A 26182-nucleotide genomic window follows, 5' to 3' on the forward strand; every position below is an offset into this window, starting at 1 on the left:
ATTTCTTCTAAATAACTTCAGTGTGTGTGTGTGTGTGTGTGTGTGTGTGTGTTTTCCTGTACTGGATATTGAACCCAGTGTTTCCAATTTGAGGTCCATTCTTAGCCATTTTTATTTTCTTGCTTGGAAAAGAGTCTTTTTTTGGTACCAGGATTGAACTCTAGACCTTGAGCTTGTGAGGCAGGTCACTGCAACAATGAGCTAAATCCCTGGCCCCAAAAGAGGGTCTTTTTAAATTGCTAAATTGCCTGGGATGGGCTTAAACTTGGAATCCTCCTGCCTCAGCCTCCCTAGAATGCTGGGATTACAGGTATGCACCACCACACCTGGTTTGGCTTTACTGTCTTTATCTTCAGCATCAGTGTCTTATGCATTCAGAATTTCTTTGTTACTTGAACTGTTGATTTGGAAGAATTGCTGTTCTAAAGACTCACATTTATGGAAAATTAGAAAGTACAGAGTTTAAATTAGAAATCTGAAACTTGAAAAAACAATTTTCCTATATTTTTATTGTAACTGTAGATTTTTTTATGTTGAAATCAGAAACACTGATTTCATGTTTTAATTTTAGCATAAACATAATTATAGGTGTCATAAAATTACATATTTTAAAATTAATTTTATTGACACATTTTAAGATACAATATAATGACATTCATCATTGGAAATTTGTTCCTTTATATAATTTATCTTGGTTCTTATTTTGTGGTCTAGATTTTTTTGTATTCTTTAGCAGGAACCAGTACTATTTGTAAAAGTGAATAGTGACTGGGTAATAAAATATTCTGTTTTTTCTCACAGGTAGCTCTTTCCTTTTTCTGTCTTTTAATTTACCATTATTCTTCCTTCACTACTAATTACTCATCAATTTAAAAAAGTATTTATTATTTTCTGTACACTAGGCATTGGTGCCTGGCTATATACTGATTAAGAAGATAGCACAGAGGGCCGGGGATTTAGCTCAGTGGTTCAGTGGCCTGCAAGGACCCTAGTTCAATCCCTGGTACCAAAAAAAAAAGAAGATAGCACAGAGTGGCCCCTATCCCATAGAATTTATAGAGAAAAATCAGATACTAGGAAATAAATCACAAGTGCAAGTCTTTACAAAAGAAAAATTACAGAGGGAGATGGAATTTAATCACAAAATGGAATGATCTGGCATTGTTGAGGTGGTCAGGAAAAACCTCCTCAATAATACAACTTTTTGATTCCCTTCTTTTATTAGCTAGAGAAGATGCAATGTATGTAAATAAATTTAAAAAATGAGGTCACTTCATATGATGATAAGCAATATAAGGAGAATTAGATTAAGTAATATCATAGTGACTGGTTCCAAGAGCAAGTAGCTTTTAGTGTGACCCCCAGGGAAAGTCCTCTCGGTCAATTGTTTCCTGTGGTAACTGGGATTCAACTCAGTGCTTTTGTACTGTTACTTCCCCAACCTGTTTTTACTTATCACTATTGTTTTTGTGACAGTGTCGCATTAAATTGCTGAATGGCCCAGGCTGAGCTCAAACTTGTGATCTGCGTGCCTCAGCCTCCCAGGCCACAGGATTACAGGTGTGGACACCACAACCTGGCTAAAGAGGCAGTTTTTATGCAGAGATCTCCACAGTCAAAAGATACTAATCAGGCAGAGATCTAGAAGGAGAATATCCACGCTGAGGAGAGGCAATAGATGAATTCAGAAGTGTAATAGAGGACCAGGAGGAGGAGAGGAGGACTGGAGGAGAGGCCTCAGAGGTGAGCAGGAGCCAGAAATATTGAAATTTATGGAAGTTGGGGAGAATTTTGAATTTTATTACAACTGCAGTGGTATAATGTATCTCATACATTTTACCTACCCCATCAAATTTTTATTTTTTTTGGATCACCTATAAACTTTAATCTTATTAGTTTGGTCTAACAGCACTGATTTTGATCCTATCTGTTACATTTATGATCTTATAAACTTTGGAAAATATTTTTCTGTACTGCAATTGTCTTTGAAGATCAGAGACTCATAATTTTTCTTTCCTTGTTATTGCTGTTCATAATTTGATTGTCCTTTTCTGTTCTTCTTCTGTTTCTACAACATCTATAAAGTGTGGCAAGCATTGCTGCATATCCCAGATGTGCATCTACATGGATAATGCATTTTCTGTGGGGCTCCTCACTGAGAACCTTTCAAGACAGTGCTTATAGCATGCTGTTAAAGCTAGAAATATCTTTAGCACGTCAAATGAATTTTGTATCTACTCTTCTGTAAAAATTGGCTTAACTACTTCATTTCCCAAAGCAGCTGATATTTTAAGATTTTCTATTAAGTAGATGTGAGGGATTGCATCTCTTAAAATGTACTGCTCACTTTACATTTAATTTCTGATACAAACCACTTTTCCTCGTTGTTACTGGGTTTTGGGGTGTTGAAGTCTCCTCCTAGAAGTGGTTTCTAGGTTCTTTCTGTCCTAAACAAAGAATTGATCGAGACAAGCACAAGTAGCAGCGACATTTTATATTTATTAAGGGTATGAAAAGAACAGACTCTGCAGAGCAATTTTGAGCCAAGAAAAAGTAGGAAAAAAGGTATATTATATTCCATAGCTTGAGAGTGGAGCACAGTGAAAGAACCCAGTAGACAAGAGCTCAGTGCTGACATCCTGTTGTATTTCTCTCTCCTCAGATGGTGGCAGGTCCAGGCCTTCCTACTGAAAACATGCTCAAGTTTTCACGTGAAGTCTATGTAGGACTTTGGTAACAGTTCTGCCCACGTGTCCTGGGATTTTGTAGTTTACAGGTCACACCTACTTTCCAAGACAGTCACTATGCCCTAGGCTCTTGCCTCATAATTAAGTTGCCATTGTCATCTCTATGGACTCATCTTGTGCACTTTATCTTCTTTATATTTCTTTTTTATTTTTTAGTCCTAGAAATTTTCTTTTTTTGGTACCAGGGATTGAACTAGGGTCCTTGTGCTTGCAAGGCAGGCCACCGAACCACTGAGCTAAATCCCCAGCATATTGTTTTTTTTATTTGTTTAGTCCTAGAAATTTGTGCCAGGGTCTTTGTACTGAGTCACACCCGCAGCTCTCATCTTAGTAAGCTTTTCAGTTGCCCAGGAATGCACTCAAATTTGTGATCCTCTTGCCTTAGCCTCCCGGAGTGCTAGGGTTACAGACCCGTATGCACCCAGCTCATACTTCCTTGTTCTTTAAAATGCGTTTCCATGTGCATGCATAATGACTCTAGGACCACCTGGTATATATAAACTTAAATTTTATCTTTGTTTTCCATAGCTTAATATATACAAGTTAAATATGTACTTGTTATATATATTTTATTTAGTGTATATATTTGTAAATATATTTATTCTGTTGTACAAATATAGGAAGATTACTGTTATGTTTTAAATCTAAATTGTCCTCCAGAAGTGGGTGCTCAGAGGTGTGGTTTTTGTTAGGTAATGGATTATGATGGTACTATATTCATCAGATTAATCCATTGATAAGTTAATAGCTGCCCGTGCTATTAGGAGGTGGATTGGTCAGAAGAATTGGGTCACAAGGGGCATGACCTGGAAGGGCATGTTCTTTTCCCTGTCTCCTTTCTTTCTCTGCTTCCTGGCTTACCATGAGCAGTGTTCTTATACTATGACCTTCCTCTATGCCATGTCTGCCTCAGAGCCAGCTCATCCTGGGATGAACTGTCTAAAACCATGAGCCAAACCAACCTTTCCTCCTTTATGTCACAGTGTCAGATATTTTGTCACAGGGAGAGGATGGTGACTAACACAGAAAATTGCTACTAGCGGTGGAGTTGTCACCCTGACTGTCCCAGACCATGTGGTTCAAAGGCCTTTAAACAAATTTGTGAGAGGAGATTGAAAAGGTTTTGGAGATGCTAGAGAAGCCTTATAATACTGTAAGTAGAATGATGGGAGTCTAGTAGGAGCTCAGAAGACCAGAATGCTGATAGGAATGCAAACAGTAATGGCCAGGTTCATGAATTTCCAATGGAAATGAGGACTCTTATTAGAAAGGGAACTACAGACCATATGTGTTAAATTCTGACAGAGAACTTGTCTGCATGTGTCTTACTCACGTGTCAAGACTTTGCCGGAGGCTAAATTTAACGTTGATGAACTAATGCTAAAGGATATAAAAGTTTTATGGCTTAGACAAAAATAAAGTGCTTATAAAGTTGAAACCATGGAGAGCATGGTTGCTAAGAATACTAATGCCATTAAAAAGAAGCCAAGTACTTTGTATGGGGACAAATGGAAAGGTAACCGAAGGCATCTTAGAAATTGATCAGACCATACCCATTGTAAGCTAAAGGGCATAAAGGCTCAACATTTTTTTTCTTCTCTCTCTCTCTCTCTCTCTCTCTCTCTCTCTCACTCTCTCTCACTCTCTCTCATAGTACTAGGACTCAGGGGACTTCTACCACTGAGCTGAATCCCTGGTGCTTTTATTTTATTTATTTTGAGACAAAATCTTGTTAAGTTGCCACGATGGACTTGAATTTGTTGTCCTCCTGCTTCAGCCTCACAAAGTGCTAAGATTACAGGAATGTGCCTTCACCTTCATTAAGGGTAAACTCCTTTAAATTATTTTGTTTAAAAAGAGAGCTCAAGGATACTATGCTCAGTCTGTGCTGCCTGGGGAAGTATATCCCTGAGTTAGGAACTCAGAAGTCACTGCAGTCATGCTCCATAGAGGCTAAGCTACTGCTTGAGCAGACAACAGATCTTGGTGTCCTCCGTGTAGTGCTGGTTTTATAGACATGCAGAATGTAAGAGTGGTGGGATCAGGGAGGCTTCCACTCTGATTTCACAGGATGGCCTGAGAGTCCAGGCAGTATGACGCTGAGACAACAGTGCCTAAACCTGTGAGAGTGAAGCCTAAAGTGCAGTGGAGATCCCAGAAAGTTTGAGATGCCAGGAATACAATGCATCTGCTGGATTAAAACCACAGGTAGCTATTGGAGGTGCGGCCAGTCCAAGAGAAAAATGGACCCCAGCTGTCAACTCTGCAGTAGTGGGGCTGCTCAACTATAGTAGTGGAGTTTGTATCTCACCAAACATCTATGGCCTAGATGCTGAACATAGTGCTACTAGATTTAATGTTTGACCTGCTGAGTTTCAGTCTTGCTTTAATCCAAATCTTTTATATACCCCCATTCCTCCCTTTTGGAAAGGGAATGTTTACCTTGTGCTATCATATGTTGGAAGTTTTTAACTTTCCTTTTGATTTTTAAGGAGCTCACAGGTAAGAGTTTGCCTTGAGTTGCAGAAGAGTCTTTGAAATTGCAAATTTTAGCAATGCTGGATTTTGGTGACGCACAGAAATGAACTAAATGCATTTTACATAACGACATGGACATGAACCATTTAGTGGTCAGAGGTGAAATATAATAATTTAAATTTAAAATGCTACCTCCCAAGTTTCATGTGTTTAGAGATGGAGCTTGTAAAAGATGCTGTACTCATCAATGGGTTGCTGTTAGAAGGTGAGGCCAGTTCAGATGAGGTTGGTCACTGGGGATGTGACCTGGAAGGGTGTATTGTAGTTCTGTCTTCTCCCTTCTCTATCTCTACTTTCTGGCTGCCATTTTTGAGCAGCTTTCACCTACCATGCCCTTCTACTTTGCTATTTATGCCTTGGAGGCAGCCAGCCATGGACTGAAACTATGAGAAAAAGTAAACTTTTCATCAAGTTGTCAATGTAAAAAATTTTGTCCCAATCACAAAAAAGATGACAAATAAAATTACTCATTCATTTTTGTAGGTTTGAACATACAGAAATGAAACAAATTAAATTCATATATACTAAAACCACCTGTATAAAATCACTATGAATATTTTGGTGAAATATTTCAGGAATATATATTTATTTATTTTAGTGTGAGCCTACTGTACAGAGTGTTTACAAACCTGTTTTCCCCCCACTTAATACATCTGTACATTTTCCAGGTTAGTTTTAATAATTGTGTCTAATATTTCAAATATTGATTTGACCAACCCATTCATTAATCTGTTAACACCACAAATGACACATTTTTACACACATCTATAATTATTTCTTTAGGGTAAATTACAAAGATGATGATTGGGTGAGAAATCATGGATTTTTTTCTTTTTTTGGTACAGAGGATCAAACTTGGGTCCTTGCACTTGTGAAGCAGGTGGTGACCTAGTGGATTTTGAAGGTTTTGATATGCACTGGCAAATTACCACCAGAAAAATTTTACCAATTTATTCTCTGCTGGAAGTGTGCTAGAGTATCTGTTTCTCCTAATCTTTGTGAGCTTGCAATGAAAATGTCACTTGCTTTTCTGAGAAAATAGAGAAGGATTATAAATCATATGCTCTATAGGTAAATGGCACTATTAGTACTTACACCTTCAATGTTTCTCTGTGACTTTTTCACATCTCATAAATTGTTCGTTCTTTTATCCTTGATCAAACTCAGGACCTCAGTATAAATAGCTTAATGATGCTGTACCTGCCTCACAAGCGCGAGGTCCTGAGTTCAGTCTCTAGTACCAAAAAAAGAACTTACTTAAAACTTATTGTTTATATCAAAGAAGATAAAACTGGCCTTTATTATTCATAGATAAATTATTGTCTTCTCTTGTCTACCTTTTTTGAAGAAGCAGCATATTGTAGTAAAAAAGGGACTTATGTAAATCTAAAAATTTCAATCTTTATTTCTGTCCTGTTGTTAGCACTTAAGAGCCGTGTATTACATAATCTTTCTGGGCAATTGTTTTTCTCATCCATAAAATAGAAGTAATACTTTATAGTCGGATTATCTTAAAGCATTTTTGTGAAGATCAAGTAATGGGATGTACATGAAAGTAATTTATAAACCACAGTGTACTATACATATGAAATGTATTATGTTCATATTAGTCACATTGTTGCAAAATAGTTGGGGCAAATGGAAGGAGATTAAAATCTAAAAAAACCCTCCAGATATAAATATATGAGATTAGTCATGTTATTATTCAATTTGTGACTACTGGAAACATTTAATTTTATTTTTTTTTTTAGCTTGAAAACATTTACTTTTAAATATTAAATTCGTTTTTCCTCAGGGTTCCTCCTATAGATTCCCATTACTAATAAAAGCAATAAAAACCTAGAGAAAAAGGAGAAGAGGATAGGAAATGGCAGGAATAGGTCTTGAGTTCAATTTCTACAACTTTCTTACTTTTGGGCGATGCTAAACAATCCTGATATGTATTTAGCAAGCATTACATTTGAGGTCCCCGAATTTCTGCTCAGTTTAAATAGATTAGTTGGAAACACTTACTTTTATTGCTGGTAGTCTTGAGATATTGTTATTTAATAATTTGAATGTGAAAGTGCAATGAAAATATTTAGACCCAATCTATTTCTTGCTGCTTAGGTTCAGAAATACAGCTTTGGAAAAACAGATTTCCTCCAGCCAGTGCAAGTACAGTTCTATTTTTCATGTCAGTCATCTTTGTTTTTTAAGTACCTTGTTGAATTTTACTCTACATTCCCACATTTCTAAAAGGTGAATATTTATATATCTTAAATATCTGACTATTTTTAGTAATTAAAGAAATGTAAACTGGATGTGGTAGTTCATACCTGTAATCCCAGATCTCTGGGAGGCAGAGGTAGGAGGATGTCAAGTTTGAGCCCAGCCGGTGCAATTTAGGCACTTAGAAAGATCCTGTCTCAAACAAAAACAAAAGAAACAAAAACTACAGCTGGGAACATAACTCAGTGGGAAGGCCGGGTTTCAATCCCCAAGACTTTTGTTCTGTCTTTCGTTACCCTTCATACAGAGGTGTGCTGCACTGGAGATACTAAGCGTTCACATATTTGGATTAGGGCAGAGGCTCTTGGACTCTTGTTTCTGCTCTGCTATTGGCTTCTAACATGCCATACATCTGAGATGCAAATGTAGATCTCTCTTTAAGGCGCTAACAGAGTTGAAGGAAGAAGGAGAAAGGGACATAGATGCATGATTTATTGTCACATTGTAAGATAAAACTAGATAAATTCAATTTCCTCATTTATAAAATTTGTAGAATTTCTTCATTTACAGAAAGAGAGATCTGTGGAATGAAGGCACAGACAACACAGACTAGTCACTATGAGGAAATGTTAATTTAAAACAACAAGCTTAGTTGACTTAACAGATTCTTCTGTGCTATTTTTCAATCCCTGAACTTCAGGTTTTCTTTAAAGTATGAATATGTATAAGCCTAAAATTAAACTTATGCATATTAAAGTCAACATCCGTTCCCTAAATTTACCAGAAGGCATTTGGAAACAGTAGGAAATCACATCCCTGGGCCCTTCCTTCAGGGTTCTGCCTAGTGCCCTGTACAATAAAGTGCCTAACAGAATCTTTTATCTTTTCCTTTAAAAGTTTTTGCTCATTGACCCAGACAGATGTCCCCATGGCTAAATTTTGAGTGGGAACAAAAATATAGACTTAGTGTCTATTGGGAAGTACTTGTGGTGTTTTTGTTACTTTTTTTTTTTTGAGATGGGGTCTCACTATGTTTCCATTAGTGGCCTCAAACTCCTGGGCTCAAGTGGTCTCCATGCTTTGGTCTCCCAAGTAACTGGGACTACAAGCACATATCACCACAACCAATTTTGTTTTGGCTTAGTATTTTGAGATACACATCTTGCAGGTTTACATTTTGTTTTCATATTTACATGTGTTTCAGCCACAGTTGTTGTTTGCTTTGCTGGAAATGCTCCTTCAGTTCCTTCAGATCTGTGCTCAAATGACACCTCATCAGAGAAGTGGCAACTCCAGCTGTTTTCTGTTCCTTTACCCTTTTTGCCTTTTTTTTTTTTTTTCACTTTAGTGCCTCACATAAGTATTGTAAAGCTACAATTTCTTGGAATGATAGTGTTTGGCATTTGTATGTTTTCTATTTTTAAAAGACACTTAAGAATCTGAACTGATTCACAGTGCCCTTTGGTGGTAGGTATCTAGGAAAGAAGGATATCAAAAATGAAGAGAGAGGGAGAGGGAGGGAGACGGGGAGGGGTAGAGGAGGGGGGGACGTCTAAATTCTAGGAAAGAAAAGAGAAACATTCAAAGCTGTGACTGTGACTGCCCCTGCCTGTGAGTCCTACCCTCTCCAGATCCATTCTGCCCTTTCCACAGGCCTGGTCTTCTGTGAGCACCAGAGTGTCCTTTTCTCCTGCCTGCAGATCTCAGAGGGAGGACCCAGTGTTGCACCAAGAACACTGAGCATCTTGAGAGCAGGATTTGTTTCTCACTCTTCGTTTTCATAAGCTGCCTCATGGAGACCCTTAGTCATAGTTTGTTTAAAAAAACACCCTAATTAATGTTCCTGTGTGTTAGTAGCTAATTTCTTAATAATACAAACAAAAATATCTGTAACCTCAAAAGAGATATAAATGAAAGAAACTTAATTCTGGAGGATTTTTAGTTAAGGAGCTTGATAAAATTAACCCAAGAATAAAAAATGTTTCTTTTACATATAAACAACACACTCCCCAGATGAACCCTTTTTCTATGTCACAAGGAAAATATTCTTGAAATAGTTTAATAGCATTTAAAAATCATTGTCTTTAATAGATTAACATTTTATGTAATTTATTGAGTGTAAGGAATAACTGTGTTCTGCTTTGAATGTAGCTATAGTGGTATAGTTTTAACTTCCTTTGTGAAAACCTTCATTTTCCAGGGGATATATGTGATGTTTTTTTCCCAAAATGTTATAATTCATATTGCACTACTCCAGTAGGGCCTTTGCAGAATTACCATAGATTAATAATATGTAAGTACAGACCTAAACTGGATGGGGGTTACCTGGACATGTTGAAAACCACATTGAACATTAGGTGGCGCTCCTTCATCATTGGATGCATTCTTTCAGGAAGACATCCTTTACGGGCCTTTTGAATTGCTTGTTGATTTTAATGGCATCGGTGTGGTATTCAGATGTCTTCATCTAGGAATCATAGATGATTACAAGTGTGCACTACCACACCTGGCTTATCAAGTGTGTAATTTTAAAGTGCTAGCCAGAAGCTGGGTGTGGTGGCACATGCCTGTAATCCCAGCACTCGGGAGGCTGAGGCAGGAGGATCCCTGTGAGTTCGAGAGCAGCCTGAGCTACATAGTGAGCTCCAGGTCAGTTTCAACTACACAGTGAGACCCTGTCTCAAAACTCCCCCCCGCCAAATGTGCTAGTCAGAGAAGCCATACTCATCCAAAAAGAAAGAAGAGATAGTACCACCTTTTCATCTTTTTTGTAGAAATACAAATAAACAGATAGAAACAAATATTAGAGTTTGGGACTTTTGAATACAGAAGGGTGGGTTTTTGCAATTTTAGCAAGACCAAGTGCTGTACACATTTACTCTTTTAGATCTTTATTTTGGTATTTGATTTTTTTAGGGCTCTGGAACTAGAAACATCACTAAAGAATTTCAAAAGAAATAAATTATGTACCTACTACCTTCCAGATACTTGTAATTTGGCTAGAGAGAGAGAATTTTTATTCAAAAGCCTATAGATAGCGATCCAGTGTTCTACTGTGGGAACACAGTCAGACTGTCAGGAAACAAAGGGTTTTGTTCGACTGCACTACCTAAGAAGTCATGTAACTTTTGTCAGGTCACCCAACTTTCCATAGCTTCTATTTCCTTGTTCTTAATGTCCCTTTGATCTCAGACTTCTGTGAAAATTAAATTGCAAATACAGAAATATTAACTGGCGAGGGTGGGTCTGGGAAGACTACACAATAATTGTGTTTGCTTTAACTGTCTAAAGCAAAGTTCAACCTTGCTTTTCAGACAAATGTTTCCCATAATACATAATGTGTGACATTGTTTTTGTACCTGGCAAGGATATGCGGAAATCAGGAGGGGTTTTTAAGGATCCATAGGACACACACTGAAAAAGTGTTAAAAATCCTTTTCTGAATGGATGGAACCAGAGGTCCTTATGTTAAGCAAAATAAACCATACTCAGGAAAATAAATATTACATATTTTCCCTAATATGTAGAATCTTTTAAAAAAAATGATTCATCTGAAGGCATTTTAGTTTGTATCAAAATTAAATATTTTAAGATTTGTAATTGTAGGAAAAAACATGAAGGTAGAAGGACTAGAATAAAATGAACAGTTTCAATGGCTTTATAGTTTCTTAGGCCTTGAATGTTTCTTTGTATTAAGTAATAAATCAAAGCACAGTAGAGGTTGTTTACTGCTATCCAGTCATGAAGAACACTTCTCTGTAAAAGCCAAGATACCCTATTTTCTTAGAGTCCATTAAATTAAGTTTTAAAATAGTAATGAGAATATTTTATTAAACTGACTTGTAGAAGATGGCTGAATTATGACTCACCATAGCAAATGAGGGACACTGCAAAAGTTTGTTCTCAATTCTTGGGCAAATGGGAAATATAATGAGAAATATGCAAGTGAGCCTGTTGCAAATTTGATTTTTATATTACAAAATTCACCATAGACTTCACTGCTTCTTGAAAGAGATAAAAACTAAGTGGCGTTGAGTTATGACTCATAGGTTTAAATAATATGTACAGATAAATGTTCAAAAAATATACATTTTAAACTTGACGTCTATTACTAGTTCTGTACAATTGATTGTTCTTGTTGGTTAGAATATAATTGTTCAATCTCTGTGAAGCATCATATTAATTCTTTAATTGGACCATGCTTTAGGAAAGTGATTTCAGACATTTTTTTTCTCTGCTTCACTTTTCTTTAAAAAAATTTTTTTATTGAGTTTATTGGTACATTCTAGGTAGGAAGTACAGTTATATTCATTACTGGGATCTTGTACCTTTACATGACAGGTCTTGGTTCTCATTTTTTCCCCTTGTCCCTGTCCTCCCTTCACCCCCTCCTCCCCTCTCCATTTACAAATTCTTTATTTCCATTTTTTCATTTTCTCCTATTTTTTTCTTTTCCCTTATTACCTTTCCCCTACCCTTCCCACTTTCCCTACACCTTCAGCCCTTTTCTTCCTATTTCACATTGTCAATTATCTCATTAGGATCTTATGTACTATTATAGTTTTTCACACCAGAGAAACTATTTGGTATTTATACATGTGTGACTTATTTATTTCACTTAGGAGTATATCCTCAATATGTATCCATTTTCCTATGAATGACTCTAATTTCTCATTCTTTATGGCTGAGTAATATTTCATTTAATAGACAAACCACATCTTCTTTATCCAGTTTCCAACTGATGGGCAAATGGGCTGTTTCCAAGATTTAGCTATTACAAACTGTGCCGCTATAAACATGGGTACGCATACTTCTCTGTGATATGATTCTTTTAGTTCTTTTGGAAAGATACCCAGCAGAGGGATGGCTGGGTCAAATGGAACCTCTAGTCCCAGCTCTTTGAGGTATCTCCATACTCTTTAAAAATTTTAAACAAAACTCTGTTCTGCATAGTTCTGATCCAGTAGCACCATTATTTCCTGTCATAGCCTCTTTTTCCTTCAGCACATTTATTTTAGTGGTAGATATCTTACTTCGTTCACAGAGGGAACGTCAGTTTTTGCTGGCGGTGGTGGGGAGGAGGTGAGTGCTATGGAGGCAGGGGAAGGGTGGCTCTGCAGTGTTCTTGAAAGGTTTTTGGTCTCATCTGTAGGTCATGAATCAATTTTTTTTTAAGAGTAGGTAATGTTTTAGTACACAATAAATAGTACTAATGCTGAGAGAAAAAGTTCAATAATATATGTGCAGCTGAATCATGATGCAGCTTACTACTATAATAGTCAAAAGCTTTGAGCCACAGTTGTAATGGATTTCTCAAGATACAGAAAAAATGACATCATCATAATAATAACTTCCTAAATTGTACCATGCCTTATTTTATTTTTAAAAAGAACTTTAATATCTATGAATCTTTTCAATTACTTCTAAGCTCCTTCAACCATATTATTTTTAAACATTTCCTGTTAAACAGCTTTTTATTTATTTTTTTATTTTTACCGTTAAGTTTATCCATTTAAGGTAAGCAATACAGTTACATTCATCATTGGGAACTTGTACCTTTACATGATATATCTTAGTTCTTATTTTCTCCCCTATTCCCATGCCCTCCCTTCACCCCCTTCACCCTTTCCTACTTACAAAGGCTTTGTTTCCAATTTTTCCTTTTTTCATATTCCCTTCTTTCCTTTCCCCTACCTCTCTCTCCCACTTCCCCTTCTCCTTTAGCCCTTTTCTTCCTATTTCACATTATCAGTTATACCATTTGAACCTTATTTACACTTTAGCTTTTCACACCACAGAAACTATTTGATATTTACTCAAGTGTGTCCTATTTATTTCACTTACGAGTATGGCCTCAATATGCATCCATTTAGGTATAAATGTCTATAGTTTCTCATTCTTTATGGTTGAGTAGTATTCAATTTTATAGAAAAACCACAACTTCTTTAACCAGTCTCCATTTGATGGGCAATTGGGCTGTTTCCAAGTTTTAGCTATTACAAAGTGTGCTGCAGTAATCATGGGTGAGCATATATCACTGTGGTATGATTCTTTTAATTTTTTTGGAAAGATACCCAGCAGAGGGATAGCTGGGTCAAATAGGACCTCTAATTCTAGCTTTTTGAGGTGTCTCCACACTGATTTCCATAATGGTTGTACCAGTCTGCACTCCCACCAACAGTGGAGAAGGGTTCCTTTCTCCCCACAGCCCCACCAGCATTTGTTATTGGTTGATTTTTTGATAGCAGCCATTCTTTCTGGGGTGAGGTGGAATCCCAGTATTGTTTTCATCTGCATCTCTCGAATGACCAGTGATGCTGAACATTTTTTCATATATTTATTTGCTGCTTTTACTTGTTTGTCTGAGAAATGTCTGTTCATTCCAGATGCCCATTTTTGTATCAGGTCTTTATATTTGGGAGGTCTGATTTTTGTTGTTGTTGTTTTTAGTTCTTTATATATATCTATATAGTAGTCCTTTGTCTGAGGAACAGCTGATAAAAAATTTTTCCCACATTTTAGGTTGACTCTTAGCTCTGTTGGTGGTTTCTCCTGCACTGCAGAAGCTTTTTAATAGGATGAGATTCCAGTTGTTGATTCTTTGTGCTAGTTCCCATGCTACTGAGTGTTTGTTCATAAAGTCTTTTCCTATGCCAATGTCTTCGGAGTTCTACCTAACTTATCTTCCAGCAAGTTCAGTGTTTCTGTTTTGATATGTAGATCTTTAATCCACTTGGATTTTAGTTTAGTGCAAACAGCTTTTTAAATGTTTCCTTTCCTACCCTCTGTGCCTAAGGTACTATATTTTGCACATAAATTGTTGTAGTATTTCTCTTTTACCAAGGACCCCTAATAGTAAAATGTGTAAGTAGCAACCATTAAACAAATTCATCTTTCACAGTTTTGAAAACTAAAACTGTACTGTTTCAAATGTGTATTAGATAGTGTACAATTTCATTGTTTTTTAAAATACCTTTTTAAAAAAATTTAAGTTACTTGGGATAGTGTTTTCAGTTATGGTTTGGGGGCTGAAGAATACAAAAGTATTATTCTTCAAGATATGTTCTTGAATAACTATTCTTGTTGAAATACAGAATTCTATAATAAGCAGAAGTACCTGTCAACATTATGCAGATGAAATGAAGACATTTCCAAGCATCACCATCACATGCATCATTCTGCAGTTGCCATTGCATTTATTTTCCCTCTCTCAATGCCTGTTTCTTCCATGAATTGATTTGCATTTCCTATATCCATATAATCTCATATTGAGTCTGGATAACTCTTCTTCCTTGATCTTTTATACCTCATTGAGAATGAAACTGCCAGAATCATTTAAAGGAGGTTTCAGTAATCTAGTTGGAGCTACTCTTCCTAGGATTGAGGCCAAGCTGATTTTCCTTTGTCTGTGCTCTTTGATTTGTTATTCCCACTGTCTACTCTTCTGCTCAGGCAGAATGTCTCCCATCTCCATCGCTCTCCTGGTTCACTCAGAGCTCTTGATTCAGTGCTGCGGATGTCTGGACATAGGAATTGATTTTGTGTATCAGACAGACCTCTGATTGAATCCTATCTCTGGCCCTGACCCCGTTTGATCTGTGCAGCATCTGGACAATCTCACCCAACCTGTTTTCCCACTATATGGAGAATACCTCATTATAGGTTTGCTGTGAGGCTTAACTGAGCTGTGCATTAAATAAGCCTGACACACTGATAACTTATCTCCATTTCCTTCCCTCCCTACTTCAGTCAATATTTGAGTCTAATTATTGTGAGAGAGAACTAAGCTGTTTGAAGAATAACTCAAACAGTAACACTTTAGAGACCACTAAGAGGAATTTAAGCAGTCAAATGTAAATCAAGAGTGGGTCCCACTGTTTCACACAATCTAATACTAGTTTTTACCTCCAAAGACAAAGACAAAACAGTAATGACCCTTCCTTCCTTTCTTCCTTCCCTCCATACAGGGTCCTACTAATTGCCCTGGCTGGCCTAGAACTTGGAATCCTCCTGCCTCAGCACCTCCTACCTCTGTCAGTAGCTGGGATTACGGGCCTAAGACACTGGGGGAGACTGAGGATTCACTGCTGATTTTGAACTTGCAAGTCTGCTCCCAGACAGTGACAGAAGTGGGCAGGGATGGTAAAAGCTGCGCCCTAGCTGGGACTTGAGGTGCTCCTCTGGCAGCTAGCAGGCAGCTGCCCACCTGATGATGCCCACCCTCACTGAATCTTCCTTAGACTGTGCAGCAGTCCAGGAAGGTTCCACGCGCTCTGCCTTGCCTCTCTTCCACTCAGCCATCCTTGCTTTGGGGTCTGTGGGCTTTCCCAGTATCCCTGGCTCCCTCCCCAATTCGCTTGTCAGAATTTTCCTTAATGAGATTCTTAGATATTCAAGCCTGCCTTGGCTTCTGTTTCTCAAAAGTCCTAGACACATATTCTCTTACCATTTCTATTAAAAGATACTATCATGAAATCAATAAGGATGTTTGCAATAATTTTAATGATAACACTATTCTAATATTACTAAATTCTTAAGTTTAGGAAAGTTAAAACTCGGTGTTTCAGCCTTTCAGAAACATTTTTCATATTGATGTATTGATAGTCTATATGTAAACTTGCCTTCAGATAGATTTTAAATTGTCATAGTAGATCAAGGGCTCATAGTCTGAAAAAAGATTAATTTACTTCAGGTGATTGGATGGATATGAAACATTAAACTGTTTATAACTTATCTTTGAAATGTCTAAAGATATTAAATGAGAAATTAGCAAGAAATACATCTGAAACTGGTATCTTATTGAAAAGCAGAATAATTCAGTACAACATGCAGTAACGTATTTCTTGGAAATATTTGGAAATTCTTATTTTCATGACTTACAGAATAGTGCTTGTATTTCATATGTTAGTGTTAAAACAACTCTATTTTTCTTTACAGAATCATAGCGAGAGATTCGTTTTCATCGCAGAGTGGTATGATCCAAATGCTTCACTCCTTCGACGTTACGAGCTTTTATATTACCCAGGAGATGGATCAGTTGAAATGGTAAATGAACCTGTGTTTGCTTGAAAGTTGACAAAGAGGGTGAAGGTAGGACAGGGTATTAACAGGATTGCCTTTTACATAGTTGCTTTAAAAATACATTCATATATATTTTTGGGGAATTCTTTTGGGGCTATTCATTATAATACCAATTCAGAAATATAACTGTGCTCATATTTTTAATATCTAAACTTGGATTTTTAAAAAAATTGAAGTGGGATTATTCATGTTTTAGATAAAGCAGTAAACATGAGTAGTTATGGGTAAAGATTATTATGGTCATAAATATAAGCATTATCTGTTATCTGTACAAAAAGTGGAACCAAAGAAGTTTGGGTTGAGAAGGTTCCTTTATGTCCTTTCATTGACAACATTTTAAAAAGTGTGTCTGTGTGCCAATGAAATATGTATACAAGAAAGCAGAAGTTTGGGCATATGACTTTCTCTGGGATTTCGTAGGCATTAATTTGCTGAAATAATTTGTCCATAAACACATATTTCTATTCAGAAGGTTTTAAGTATTATATTTGTAATAAAAACCTTTTATATTAAAAGGTGGGTTTAGGAAATACAGAATTTATAATACAAATTTCATTTGTAGTAACACAACAAGACAAAACAAAACATCACCTATGTTTGATAAGCTAGAATTAAGAACTATTTATATTATCTCATAATGAGGTAAAGATTCATTACTGGAGGCCGGGGACTTAGCTCAGTGGTTCCAGCGCCTGCCTTGCAAGTGCAGGGGCTGGAGTTCGATCCCCGGTACCCCCCCAAAAATAAATAAATAAATAAATAAAAGATTCATTACTGGTAAGTATATTTTTTAATTGCGTTGTTGTTTTTGGTTAAAGCATGATGTAAAGAATCATCGCACCTTTTTAAAGCGGACCAGGTATGATGACCTGCGCTTGGAAGATTTATTTATAGGCAACAAAGTGAATATCTTTTCTCGGCAACTAGTGCTAATTGATTATGGAGATCCATACACAGCTCGCCAACTGGGGAGCAGGAAAGAAAAGTAAGCAAACAATTATATAATCTTTTTTCTTCTTAAAACACTGTGCCTGAATCTTGATATCAAATTCTCATTTCCTGTTTCTGTGTTGTGTTTTCACAGTGTGGACATTTCTCAGTAATCCCGTTCAAGGTTATGACATTTTTAGAATATTCTGGAGCTGATTTTGTAGTTTGTTCGTCAATCATAATAACAAAGCAATATCCATACTCTTCAACAGAGATTATTCTTGTGAGAGGAAAAAAAGATGAAGTTTTTATGTGTCCCATCATGTTTTGTTACATGTGTCTAACCGGGAACTAAGAGCATTTGAATATTAAAAAAAAAACCAAAACTCTTGTTTTGGATAAACATGGCTTATGGGGGAAGAGAAGTGACAAGGATTGTAAATTCAGTGGAAGCTCAGAAGTAAAGTTATTTCTTGTCGAAATGCAGAAAGGCTTGTGAACATGTTTAGGCTAGCTGATGAAATGGGTTAGACTTTTACCCAGGCAGATATACTATGGGGAATGTGGTCAGAGGCATGAATAAAGCAAAGGTATAAAAGTCAAGAAATTATATTCTTTGAACTGGGAATAACTCAGTATACTGTTTGAAAAGCTTGGTGCTTGCAAATATTTTTGATTCAATAAAAAATATTACAATCTTATTTAGGTTGGTAGGGTAGGAAAAGAAAGAAGGGATGTGTGAGACTAGTAGGGTAATAGTAGCCCTGGAAAAGCATGCAGTGACTGTTAGCTATTTATTTTATAAGAGTCAGTGTTCAGTGATTTGTGCGCATTGGCTATTTCAGCCCCACAGAGGCATTATAAAAAATGTACTGTTATAATCTCCACTTCGGAAGCTGAGGCTTGCAGATGTTAAGTGAATTGTTAAAGGTCACAGAGTAGAGACAGATTAAAGCCCAAGAATGGGAGAGTTTAACCACAGGACAATGGATAGGACCTAGAAAATGGTAGCCTTTATTCTGTCTTAATTCATTTTTATGTCTCCTATGGCACATAGCACATCTCTGTGCACATTATAAGCAACTAACCTGTGTTAGCTGAATACATTCATAAATAACAATTTAAATTTTATCTACTCTTTCCTTTTTCAATTTACTCCCTATTCTCAAATTAGGACTTTCTATCTAGTTGGGAAGTTTTTGTCATTCATGTTTGTGCTTGTCACTAGTATTGTCTATTATTGATCTTTATTCATAAAAATAATACATATCCAATAAATTTTGGCCTCCTGACCAATAGAGGAAAGACAGTATGTGTGATATAAAAAAGGACAAAAAAGAAGCCATATAAAAGAATTGCAGTACAGAGAAACTAATTTGTCTTTGTTGTTCACAGCTGTATACTTAGACTATTGTAGTAAAGCCTCCAATAGTAAACTTTTTTTAACTTTTATTAACTTTATTGGTACATTTGATGTATCAATATAATGACATTCATTGTTGAAAATTTGCACCTTTACATAATCCATCTTGGTTCTTATTTTTCCCCATTCCCCTGCCCTCCCTTTAACCCCTCCTTCCCTCCCTCCCAATCTGCAAAGGCTTTGTTTCCATTGTTTTTCATTTTCTCATATTGATTCCATTCCCTTCTTTCCTTTCCACTACTCCTCCTGTTTCCCCCTACTCTTTGTGTCTTTTCTTCCTGTTTCACATCATCTGTTATACCTTTTAGTCCTTATTTAACTTTTCAGTTTCTCACACTAGAGGAACTATTCAGTATTTACACGTGTGTTCTATTTATATCACTTAAGAGTATCGCCTCAGTGTGCATCCATTTAGCTATAAATGTCTCTAATCTATCATTTTTTAATGTCTGAATAGTATTCTGTTTATAAAAAAACCACATTTTCTTTATCCAGTCTTTAGCTGATAGGCAGTTGGGCTGCTTCCCAGTTGTAGCTATTACAAATTGTGTTGCTATGAACATGGGTGCACATATATCACTGTGGTAGGATTCTTTTAATCCTTTAGGGAAGATGCCCAGCAGGGGAATAGTTGCGTCAATGGGACTTCCAATCCTAGTTCTCTGATATATCTCCATACTGCTTTCCACAGTGGTTGCACCAGTCTGCACTCCCACCAGCAGTGGAGCAGGGTTCCTTTCTACCCACAGCACCACCAGCATTTGTTATTGATTGATTTCTTGATAGCAGCCATTCTTTCTGGGGTGAGATGGAATCCCAGTATTGTTTTCATTTGCATCTCTAGAATGACCAGTGATGATGAACATTTTTTCATATGTTTATTTGCTATTTCTACTTCTTTGTCTGGGAAATGTCTGTTCATTTCAGATGCCCATTTTTGAATTGGGTCTTTAAATTTGGGAGGTCTGAATTTTTTTTTTTTAATTTTATTGAGTTTATTGGTACATTTTAGGGATACAGTACAGTTACATTCATTGTTGGGATCATGTACCTTTACATGGCAAGTCTTGATTCTCATTTTTTTCCCCTTACCTCTGCCCTCCCTTCACCCCCTCCTCCCTGAATTTTTTTAAGTTCTTTATATATTCTAGATAGTAGCCCTTTGTCTGAGGAACAGTTGATGGAAATTTTTTCCCATGTTATGGGTTGGTTCTTCACACTGTTGGTTGTTTCTCTTTCTGTGCAAAAGCTTTTTTTTTTTTTTTTTTTTTTAGTACTGGGGATTGAACTCAGGTCCTTGTGCTTGCAAGGCAAAAGCTTTTTAATAAGAAAAGATCCCACTTGTTGATTGTGCTAGCTCACAGGGAACTGAGGCCTTGTTCATAAAATCTTTTCTTACACCAATGTCTTTGAGAGTTCTACTTAACCTCTCTTGCAGCCAGTTTAGTGTCTTACTTATTCTAAAATTAATTCTTAGTTGGGCATGGTGCTGCATGCCTGTAATCCCATCCCTGTGGGAAGCTAAGACAGGAGAATCACAAGTTCCAGGCCAGCCTGAGGGATTTAAGATCAAGATACAATGTGTATATGTACCAGTACCTCACGATGAATATATTCATTATGTATCACAAATGTATACTAATAAAAAATTAAAAATAAATAAAAATAATGAAAGGGTTACAGATATATCTCATTGTGAAGACTCGGAGTTTAATCTCCAGTACCACACACACACACACACACACACACACAAACCAAAGAAAACATCCTTTTCTGCTATGCTTCTAACTAATATGCTGGCAAATACTATTAAATTGGAGTAATTTTGAAGCTGGGACTGTTTTAATGTGAAGACAAATTTGAAATATTTGGGCTTTATAAATATAGTTAATAAAAATATATTGCAGTATTATGTATTTTACTAACAAATTGTTTCATCATTTTCTTTTCTGATTATTATTATTATTTGTTTTGGTAGGGGATCGAACTTGTGTCCTTGAGCTTGCAAGGCAAGCTAAATCCACTGAGCTAAATCCTTGGCCTTTTCTGGTTATTTCTTACATGCATATGGGTAGTAAATACAGCAATCATTTGACTGGTTTAAATAAACTTCTTCCAAATCCTAGAGTTTCAAAAATATATTATTCCACTTAAATAACAGAAATGTATGCAGGGGATTTAGCTCAGTGGTTCTGCTGCCTGACTTGCAAAAACGCAAGGACCTGAGTTCAATCCCCGGTACCCCCCCCCAAAAAAAAGAAAGAAAGAAAGAAAGAAATGTAGGCACTGGAAATACATATGAATGTCTGTCAGGCACCTACAGAAACAGCTTCTATGTAAAAATTGTGAATTAGTCTGGTTCTTGGTCTAGTATAATGTTAAGGATTAATGAACTAGCTTCATACCCCACTGCATTCTTTCTGGAGGAGAGCCTGCAGCCTCACTGAAGGTGAAATTGATCTCCATGGAACCAGCCACCTAATTATCCAGATAATTCAGTAGAATTCATTTTAGCTCACAAATCATCCTCAGGGTTTCAGTTCCCTCTGACTGTAGAAATGTGGCATTTGGATCATATCTCTCTTCTTTCTTTTGAAGAACTCTAATTAAATGGGTACAGGTTATTAGCCCAAGTTATTTCAGACTCCATCATAGCAAAAACAAAATCACAATACGGATTGTTGCATACGCATGGACATGTACTGATTTAATAAGAGCCCATTGCCCTGAACTGGAATGTGAGTAAACCGCAAGGCAACTTTTGGGTGGGACCTGTACTTAGAGAGGGTTTGAGAAAACTTTGCTTGGAGGCAGGGGGATTGACCTAAACTACCTTTTGAGTTCTTTCATTCAGCCCAGTACTCCAAGTATTTGCTTAAACCACAAATGCTTTATTGATATGATTTTTTTCAAGTACCGAAATAGTGCTTTATATTTTCTAGAATTACATAGTTATACTTATGGATGAGCACAGAATTTAATTCATACGAATTCTACACTTTTTATATTTGAAGATTTGGAGATGTCTTCAGATACACCAATGAAGAAATGTTATTGGGAGAAACATAGGATGAAACCTTTGTTGTTTAAACTTTGAACCAACCTTGAGGCCAGGTACTATATACTTAACCTGTTTCCCATTTGCCCCAAGAATACTCGCTGACAGTGCTTCTGTCTGCAGCATTTAACCAGTGATGACTTAGGACTTATAATCCTGACCTTGCTCCCAAAGTTTGCCGTGCACTGTCCTGATTTTATTATTACTTTTGCGTCACTCTAGTTTATCCACAGTCTTTGGAAGTAAAAGACATCATCCCATTTATGGCATTTTATTTTTAGTAGTGGCATTTCTATTTACAAAATACAGTAATTCTCAGTCATTAAAAATTAAATGAACACTGGCAGAGAGCTGTAATTTTTTTCCTAGATGAAAATTAAGCAAGATTGTAATACTGAGATATAATAATCAGTGTATGAATGAATTAAAAGACATTAAAATTAATGCATGCTAAAAAGCTACATACCTCCTCCCTCATTCCAAGTAAAGTGAGTGAAGATTTAGAATAACGTAGAAACTGTACCTTTCTCTTCCCCTGGTTGCTATGGGATTGCACCCCTTGCTTCTCCTTCTACTCTCTGGCTATTTCTATTCAGTGTCATTTTGATCTATCCTTAGAAGAGAGAGCTATATCCAGGCATGTTGGTGCATGCCTGCAATACCAGTACTCTGAAGGCTGATACAAGAGGATCACAAGTTTGAGAGCCTTGGCAATTAGCGCTTTAGCGAGTGAAAAACAAAAATAGAACCAAAAGGACTAGAGAGAGGTAGCTGAGTGTGAAGACCCTAGGTTGAATCCCCGGTACTCCCAGGACTGGAGGAGGAGGGAGAGACAGACTCAGAGACAAAGACTGACTGCTGGCCTTTCCCAAGCTTCTGTCCATGGATCTTTCCTCATTCTGTGCACTGTACCAGGGAGCTCTACTCCTGTGCCTTCCACTATACAGTGCTTCCCAAGTTTATATTATCAGCAGAGCTGCAAAACCATTTGTTCATCTCCTTTTGGAATCATCCCACCTTGATTTCTCATAAACACTTAAAAATTAACAAATTCAAAAGGGGATTAATTGTTTTTCACTGAAAAACCTGCTTTTGAATTTTTGAGCACCGTATCCACTATTCCCAGAATTAGAAAATTGAAGCTCTCTGAGTTTTATCTTTATTGTATCCCTATGTGCAAAGGGGGACCAAATCCTATCAATTTGTTTACCAATTTAAAAAATCTTATTTCTCTTATTTTCCTCATTTTTCATATCCCTTGTACCTTACTTAAATCATCTTCTTGCTGTCTTTTGAGCTCTGTTCATTTTCATTTTTCCCTCCAAATTATTAACTGGTGGAGAACTGGTAATTCTGCTATCGAAAGTGTTTGTGGGTCTCTCTCTTTCTCTTTCCATTGTTTCTTTTGTTTCTCCCTTATGTTAGTCTTTCTCCCATATATATGTGTATGTGTGTGGTTTCCTTTATCTGTTGATGATTATTGTGTGTGTAGGTGTAGGTGTACTGCATATGAGGTAAAAATATGGAGAATGTTTAAATGTTAAAAAATGTATTAGAGCACTTGGGAGGCTGAGGCAGGAGGATCGCTGTGAGTTCGAGACCAACCTGGGCTACACAGTGAGTTCCAGGGCAGTCTGAACTACATAGTGAGACCCTGTCTCAAACCCCTCCCCGCAAAAAAAGGTATTAGAGTAAAAGACACGTTGCCATTAATTCCCTTCAAAATACCCTGTCACTTCAAACACACCCATTCCATTGTCTTTGCCGCTTGCTGAAGTACTTACTATTGTGAGTGTCCTTAGTTGCCCTGTCATGGCCTCCTGATGTCCTGAATTGTGATTAAAAAGCAAAACAAAACAGTGAATACTGCTGCCAGGTACTATGAATGGATAGCCAGGCTCATAAAAATATTACATGGTGTCCTCATCCACCTTATTCACTTGGTATGATACCGTGCAACTTCTGACTCTTCCCCAAAGTCAGAGTGACCATAGAAGGTAAATAATGTGAATCAGTTTAGGACATCAAAGCAGCAGAACTGAAGACACTCATGAAAGAGAATTTACAGAACTGCTTCAGAAAGTGGCAAGAATGTGGGATAAGCGTGTTTGAAGCAAGGGAGAGTATTTTTGGGGGGATTAAGAGTAATGTGTTTTTTATTGTAATAAATTTTAAAACCTTAAATTCACTGTATATTTTGATCATACCTCACATAAGTTCACTGTACATTTATATGAATTATTTGAGGTACATAATCAAGCTACTTTACCACTAGAGAGGAATCATGCTTTTCTGTTTCCTGAAGGTATTAGTAATTTGTAGGACCATTTTCCAAGTTCAAAAGTGGTTACATCCTGAAACTTGCATGAGTATGTGATATAAACATGCACTTTTCAGTTCACCCTACAGGGGTTTGCTTTTGTCTCAAATTGTTTTAGGGGAGGCTTTGTTCCTATTTCCCAGTTATGTAGTACTGATTAAAGTTCAGATTTGCCAGACAGGCAGTGCTGGCAAGTCAAAAGCGACTTATATCCTCACTTTTTTTCTACCCTATATATTTTTAAGTTTTTCTTCTAATAATTATTTACCGTCTAGTAGCATGGGTTGGTATTTGTTCCTTTAGGTCTGTGGCACGCAAAGACCCACAGCAATGCAGTAAGACATCCATTGTTTGGTGTTAGCACTGACTTTTCCTATTGCTTCTTGTTCACAGGAATTGATGACTGCTGCTCTGTGTTTTTCTTCTCCTTCTCCCTCTCCCTCTCCTTCTCCCTCTTCGTCTCCCTCTCTCTCCCCCTCCCCTCCCTTCTCTTCTTCTTTTCTTCTGTTTCCTTTTTTGCTGGAGATTGAACCTAGGACCTTGTGCATGCTAGGCAAATGCTCTGCCACTGAGCTACACTCCCAGCCCTACTGCCATGTTTTATATATTCTTTATTAGGACTTCTGAAATCCTCTTGCAGAGCTTAGCATAAACAATTTATATGTTAGTTTAGCTTATAATATTTGAGTAATATATACTAAAAAACAGACTTTTAACTGTAGTTTTGACAAAGCCATATAATACAAAGCACTATAAGTGACTCACTTCAATCTAAAGAAAAGGTTATGTGGATAGTCTGGAATAGTTTTAAGAATAACAATTTCTTTTGTTATTTGCAGTTTAAAAACCAAGTTATAATTTGTATCCAGTTATAAGGAAGGCTATTAAAATATTTCATCCTCAGCCGTGTTTGTTCTGTTGATGAAAAAAGCCAACTATGAAAAGGCCAACAGTTACAGATTCCTTGAATTAATGCCACTGTTGTCAGACAGGAAAGTGGTAGCAATACTTTATTGTATAAATTGCATCAGCTCAACTAGTCAGATTTTTATCTTGCATTTGTACATATTATTTTTTGTGGATTTTGTGACAATGACCTTTAAAATAATACTGACAGTCACAATATTTGTGATGTGGAAGGAGCACAGCCTTGGGAGCCTTACAAGTTGGGTCTTCTGTCTTGAAGATGCTACTCACTAGTTGCTGACCTTTACACATTGCTTGTCTAGGCCTAGTTTCCTCACCAGTAAAACAAGGGCACTCAGATAATGTCCATCTTTAAATCTATTAACTCAAGAGATTTTGGGTAGGGGAGAATGCATCGCTCTGATGTATCTTTGTGGAGAAAAGCAGGATTTTAGGGTTTCTGCATTGTCCCCTATTCCTGTGCATTGTTATATTGTTGAGTGAGAATACATTTAGTACTTGTGCACCGCTCACACAGTAGAAGAATTTATAATTTGCAAGTCAGTGATGACTGACTGCATGGAGAATCAGCAGTCAAGCTCCCAGCATATCTAATGCAACTTTCAGAGATCAGTGTTTTGTATAAAATGTCTTATAGGAAATAGGAATGACCTGGGTGTGCTGGTGCGTGCCTGTGGTCCCAGCTACTCTGGAAGCTGAGGCAGGTTTGCAGCTAGACTGGGCGACTTAGTTGAGATCCTGCTCAAAATAAAAGGGACTAAGGGATGCAGCTTAGTGGTAGAGCACTTTACTTTTAGGCACAAGGCCTTGGGTCCAGTTCCCAGTACATACTGGGAAGAAAAGAATTCTTTAAATGTATTTTCTAATATGAGTAGTATAAAATAATAGCTTTAGTTTTTTTACATAGCATTTTTCTTCTTTCTTCCTTTCCTTTTTTCCTCCTCCTC

The 26182-nt window shown here is 36.8% G+C and overlaps 1 protein-coding gene across 1 annotated transcript in view; it reads left to right on the forward strand.

The window, feature by feature from the left end:
- The window catches only part of Nme7 (NME/NM23 family member 7), a 154292-nt gene that overhangs the window by 5168 nt on the left and 122942 nt on the right, over positions 1 to 26182 (forward strand). Inside the window, exons 2-3 of the mRNA XM_010633981.3 lie at positions 16434 to 16541; positions 17396 to 17562. Of these exons, the coding sequence (XP_010632283.1) occupies positions 16434 to 16541; positions 17396 to 17562 (275 nt within the window). The remainder of the gene's footprint in view (positions 1 to 16433; positions 16542 to 17395; positions 17563 to 26182) is intronic.

The sequence above is a fragment of the Fukomys damarensis genome, unplaced genomic scaffold (assembly GCF_012274545.1).
Source record: "Fukomys damarensis isolate Sample0158 unplaced genomic scaffold, DMR_v1.0_HiC HiC_scaffold_19, whole genome shotgun sequence".
NCBI lineage: Eukaryota > Metazoa > Chordata > Mammalia > Rodentia > Bathyergidae > Fukomys > Fukomys damarensis.